This window comes from Muscardinus avellanarius (assembly GCF_963383645.1).
Source record: "Muscardinus avellanarius genome assembly, chromosome: 16".
NCBI classification, from domain to species: domain Eukaryota; kingdom Metazoa; phylum Chordata; class Mammalia; order Rodentia; family Gliridae; genus Muscardinus; species Muscardinus avellanarius.
Window position 1 is genome coordinate 53,831,811 of NC_137802.1, and position 6,000 is coordinate 53,837,810.

The 6,000-nt window shown below is 55.8% G+C and overlaps 1 protein-coding gene across 3 annotated transcripts in view; it reads right to left on the reverse strand.

Annotated features, from left to right (window-relative positions):
* Positions 1-3,876, reverse strand: part of HDAC5 (histone deacetylase 5) — a gene marked incomplete at both ends in the record, with an annotated part of 40,244 nt that extends 36,368 nt beyond the window's left edge. For all 3 annotated transcript variants that reach the window (XM_080712409.1, XM_080712408.1, XM_080712407.1), the window contains one exon: positions 3,855-3,876. In XM_080712409.1, the coding sequence (XP_080568535.1) occupies positions 3,855-3,876 (22 nt within the window). The remainder of the gene's footprint in view (positions 1-3,854) is intronic.
* Between the last annotated feature and the right edge of the window lie 2,124 nt (positions 3,877-6,000).

Consider the following 6,000-nt stretch of genomic DNA (forward strand, 5'->3'; position numbering starts at 1 on the left):
GGGGCGGGCTGGCTGGCTGGCTGGCTGGCTGCCTGCCTGCCTTCCAGGGGCTCTGGGGCAGAGTCTGAGGCCAAGAGACAAGACTCGAGGTCCTGGCCTCACCCCATACCCATGCCCCAGTTTCTTTGGTCACACAAAAAGGAGGGGGCAGCTGCCCCCCCTCCTGGGAAAAGGAAGGAGAGAAAGTGTGGAGGATTCTGGGAGGTGCTGAGCAGACAGGTGTCGCCATGTAGCTTGCCTCCCTCCCACGCTGGGGATAAGGAACCTGGCTGTCTCCTCTGGGGCCTGCAACCACCCAGACTGGCTTGAATGGCAGGCCATGCTCTGCCCTCTCCTCTGGGCAATGGTCCACAGGATGGAGTTCCACCAGAGCAGTCCAGGTCTGAGGACCTGAAGCAGCTCCTTTGACCCGGCTGGGCCAAATCCAGGCTGCAGAACATTCTGTCAATCCTTCAAACCCCCCCACCCCCAGGAGACTATGCAGATAGGATCCATGCTAGCAAAATAAAGAAAGCCGCTCCTAGAGCCCCTGTTACCTAAAGAGAAGACAGAAGCCCGGAAATGGCCTTCTCAGGGAAGCAGGCAGTCCCACTGGTGGCCCCTGCCCAGACTCCCAGGACTGCCAGAGAGGTAGGTAGATAAGGTCACAAGCTGGCAGGCAGCCCAGCCCAGAGGCAGCTCCCACTGCAGGACCGCGGGGCCCCGGAAGTAGATCACGCAGTCGCCTCGTCCGCCCTTCGCCAGGGACTCACTCACTAACTTGCTTGCCGTGAGGGCAAGGATGGGCCATCTTGTACCTTCTTGTTCCCCCACAGGCTGAGCTTGTTGGGGATTTTTTTTTTTTTCCGGTGGTACTGGGGTTCCTGGAAGCCCTTCTTCCTCCGGGCTACACTCCCAGACCTATTTTATATTTTTGAAACAGGGTCTCTTACGCCAGCGCGGCTGGCTTCGAACCTGCGCGATCCTCCTGTCTCCACCTCCCAAGCGCGGGGATTACAAGCGTGCGCCACCATGCCCGGCTTTGTTGGGGATTTTCAGCAAGAATTGGCTGGACCAGAAAGCTCTCATGCTGAAAGTAGAGGACTAGCAGAAAACTCCCACCTTTACCCAGCCCGGCTGTTCTGTGCCCTCAGAAAAGGGGGGTGGGGTGGGGGGCAGGGATGGGGATGGGGAAGAAGGCGGGAGGTGCTCCGGGGCTGAGGCCCCCAAGCCCCAGGTACTAACTGTTTTCATCACTCCAGCCTCTATCCTCTGCCCTGCTGCCCCATACCTTTCCTTCCTTGGACTCTCTGCTGGGTGTCCACAGGGAAGTGGACACTCGCATGCTCTGGCTATAACTCGTGGTTTCATTTGACTTCTGTGGAGTCCCAAGGCACGTGGTTTCCAGGCTCCCTCCGGGCATAGGGCACCTGCAGCCCCGGCCCAGATGCTAGCCAGGGCTCCAGGCCGGGAATAGCTGAGCCCCTCCTAGAGGGAGAGCTGCATGGACGCTGGCTGTCTCCCCAGGTCAGGGGAGCTGGAACCCCACAACTGGAGAAGCTGACCCCAGGACCCCAGGGATTCTGTGAGAATGGCTTCAATCCCAGTTTTGAAGCCTCTCGATAGTACTAAAAAGAGGTTCCCAGTCTGTGGCCCCCTACTTATCTCCCTCCTTCCCTGACACACAGAAGACAGCATCTCCCCCTGCTGGGGGGAGATGGAAAGCCACCCAGGCTTGGCCAAAGCCTGGGCTCACTCAAGAAGCCAATCCTAGCCAGGGTTAGACAGCCACTCCCAAACTGGAAAACACCTTCAGCTACCCCAGGCTCCTGTCAGCTCTGGCAGAAGTGGCTGCAAGGGGAACCAGACCACCGGCGTCTGAAAAGGCAACCCAATAACTTTGGCTATCCTGGGTGGATTACAATAAACTTTCACTGCAAGGGAATAAAACCTCACAGTTGGGAAACATCCTTAACAAGCCACCAACACTTGCCTCTGAGCAGCCTCTGGCACTTGGTCAAGGGTTAGCCCCCAGCCCCCATGTGAACTGAGGACTGGAGACAGTTCCCGGAAGGCTGAGTGCTGTGGCTCAGAGGAAAGGAACCACAGGTGCTACTGCCACACACAGCTGACCAGCGGAGGATGGATGAACCACCAGGCCTCTCCTGTCTCACCCTTACCCTTTCCTGAGGGCACAGAATAGGGGGGCTGGATAAGGATGGGCAAGGGCAGAGATAGGAGAACCTGAAGGGGAACCAAAAATCCTACAGAAGACATCCTGGGGATCTAAGTGGGGGGTGACCTGGATTCCTCCCAGCTACCGGTCTGGACCATCCTGCAGATGGGGTTTCATCCTAGGTTCCAATTGCCCTATCTCTAAAAGAAGGGAAAATATCCATCTACTTTTGCAGGAAAAGCTGTGGGGATGAGTGAGATGGGCCATGGAGGGTTAAAGTTGAGCAAGATGGACTCTGAGCCTGAGATTGTGCAGGAGACAGCCAGAGAGAGAAGGCAGTTATTACTTCAACCACAATGACCCATGACCCTCCTGGGAAACTCCTGAGGGTCCAGCTCAGGGCACATCCTCATGGGCACAGATCCAGACCCACCCGTACATAAAACTGCCTGCAGTCCCACCCAGAGTCTATTTCCAGCAGCACTGGGCAGGGTCTCAGGAGCAGAGGGGAATGTGAAATCTCAGAGTAGAAGGCCCCAGATTAGAAATCCACCACGTCCAAGGTCCAAGAAGATGAGGACTAGTCTACCTGGACTTAGCAGAGAGCCAAGACTCTCCTACAAACATGTCACCTGATTCCAACCCCAATACCACACACCTAAGCACAGAGGTTAAGGCCGAGGGCCTGGCAAACCTCCACCAAGAAAAAAAAATATGGAACAGAAAGAAACAGCCAACAAGGAAAGAAGCGGCCACCACAAAAAGAAAGCTGGGCACTAAGCTACAGTGGGGAATTACACCCAAGGCCACTTTGGTGGTACTGGGGGTGGAACCCAGAGGCTTTCTACCTCCAGGCTATACTCCCAGACCTTTAAAAAATAATATATATATATATATATATATATATATATTTTTTTTTTTTTTTTTTTTTTTAAATTTGGAAACAGGGTCTCACTAAGTTGCTGAGAGCCTCACTAAGTAGCTGAGGCTGGCTTCGAACCTGTACGATCCTCCTGTCTCAGCCTCCCAAGCGCAGGGGTTACAAGCATGCGCCACCACGCCCGGCTATCCAAGGCCATTTTGGATCACCCAGAGACTCTGGGGTACACACCTCTGGGGAAACACATCCCGTACCACCTCAGACTGCCTAGAGACCCTAGGGCACACACCCCAAATCAGACCCCTGCCTGGACTGGCCAACAGAACAGGCAGAGTAGGAACCAAAAGCCCCAGCTGAGAGCAGGGAGGGCAGAGGTGGACTCACCCCCCCTCCCCCAGGCCACTGGCTCCCAGGTCTGCCTCACAGTCGGCCTTTGTCTTTTTCTTTTTTCTTTTTTGGTGGTACTGGGGATGGAACCTAAGGACATTCTACCTCTGAAATACACCCCCAGCCCTATTTTATTTTTTTATTTTTAAACAGGGTTTCACTAAGTTGCAGAGGGCCTCCCTAAGTTCCTGAGGCTGGCTACGGACCTGCGATCCTCCTGCCTCAGTCTCCCAAGTACAAGTACTGGGATTATAGGCACACACCACCACACCCAGTGCCTCTGTCCTTTTCTTAAAATGTGTCTCCACTCCTGACCCCTCATTTCCTGTCAGCTCAGACACCACCAGTCAGGTGGCCTGGACTGGAAACCCACACAGCCCACTGCATCCAAATCTGCCCCAGGGGGCTCTTCTCCAACCTCCCAGCTCTTACCAGACTCGTTGGGAGAGTTCATGCCGGCTCTGGGCCTGCGGGAAGCTGGCGCTGGGGGCTGGGACAGGAGGGGATGGAGCTGCGGTGATGTCAAGAGAGACAGACGATAACAGACAGATGGACGGGACAGGAGCCCGGGGCCACCGTGCCTCTAATGCCCATCCAAGGCCATCCTTCAGGGTGAGACAGTCAGGCACTCAGAACAGCATCCCTGGGGAAAGACGGAGCAGGGTTAGAGGCCGGGCGGAATCTGAGAGTCAAAGGAGACCCTGGAGCCATCAGTTTACACCTGGGGGAAGAGAGGGAAGGACACCTGCCTGGGGAGGAGGAAATGAGCAGAACTGGACTAAGACCCTGGTTTCTTCTCTAATTGGTGGGGCTCCTGGTGCTCAAGGGGAGGAAATGGCTACAGTGGCCATAGCAAAAAAAAAAAAAAAAAAAAAATTTTTTTTTCAGGTGTAGTGTCCACTGCCAGGAGGGGAGAACTTATAGACTCACAAAGGTGCCTGATCTGGGACTTGGTGTGCACCAGAAGAGAAGTGCAGGAGCTTCTGGCCACTACCGTGGCAGTGGGGAGAGGCAGGGCTGCCCGGCGTTGCCGGTGGAAGCAAAGGGAGAGACTGGTGTGCAAGCCCAGCAGTCTCAGCCAGGAGCCCCAGAGGAGACTCACTCACTCTCTACTTTCTGAGCCTCGCACTACCCAATTCCAGGAATGTAGATGCGCTTCTGCCGTGGTCTCCCCCGTCACACAACGATGGATCAGGACAAGAGAATATGTTTCTAGGATTTGGAAAGTCAGAAACATCTATCCAAGATCCAGTAGCCCAGGTCTGGGGAGGGGCCCAGGGCCCAAGCCCAGGCCTTTGCATGTGGTGCACAGGTGGTGCTGTGTGGATGAAACCCTGCCAACGTCCTGCCTGCCAAACCATGGCCGGACACATGCTGAGTCCACTGGACTCAGGGACACCTATTATTTCCAGTTTGTACAAAGGTTCCTAAAGGCCCAGCAGTAGCCGAGGCCAACATAGTAATAGAGGACGTACTACAGGACCGTGGGTTTGCCAAGCTATCCCCACCCCTCCGGCTCTCCCCGCTGCCCCAGCCCCATAGTTAGCCCTCAAGCCTCAGACATTAGGCACATAGGCACCTAGGCCCAAGATCCACCCAGACATGATCTCATTCATTTGCTTCCAAATGAAGGCAGGGCCTCTGCTACCCAATGAAAAGGAGTAGCAGGAAGCATGGCAGGAGGCTGAGCACTGCTAGATCTTTAAGCCCTAACTCTTCCCCCCAAGCCTCAAACAGGCAATCAGCTGGGCCTCCTGCATAGCCCCACCTCCTAGGGAGATTAGTCCTCAGTAAGCCTTGCATACTCATCAAGGGCTCCCAGGGGTGGGGTCTCTTTGGAGCCAAACGTCACCGTCACCCGTGGCAGGCACACCAGATGACAGACGTATCTACGCATGCCCACACACACAGAAGACCCAAAGGCCCAGGGCCTGCTGCCCCTGCTCTCACCCACAGGGCTTGGACTCTGTCCTTGTAGAAAGTTACATTCTGATTCAGAGCCAGGATCAGAGGGGCTAGATGTCTCTCAACAGGCCCTGATGTGGGGGTACCAACAAAGGAGGCTGTGCAGGGCTGGGGCCACGCTCAGGAATGCCGCAGGTGGGGCTGCTGGTGTCCTGGCAGGGCCCGTGTGGGCAGGCAGCTCAGCCCATGCCCACACCAGGGCTGGCGCCCAGTCCCGCTCACACCCTTTCCCGTGGGCTGGAGAACACAGGTTCAGAAATTCCCACGACTGCCAGCAGCCTGAGTAGCCCAGCCCATCTCCTTAGTGAGAGGCACTCACACAGCAGAGCACTCTGGAAGGGCAACACTCAGCTGAGCTCAGCCCCCAGCCCCCAACATCCTCACCTATCCAGCCTCTCCGGGATCTTAAAGGTGCCGATCCTTGCCCACGGTAAAATAGGAAAGGAGCAGCTCTTCCAACTCACAGTGGGCCCAGGACCCGGGTAGGCTCCGCTTTTTCCCCATCACTTGGGATTTAGCAGCACCCTGGTCCCCGGTCCACTTGCAAAGAGGCTCCCTGGGAAACACAGCAGTGTTCACTGCCAGGGCCTGATCAGGACTGATCAGGACAGGT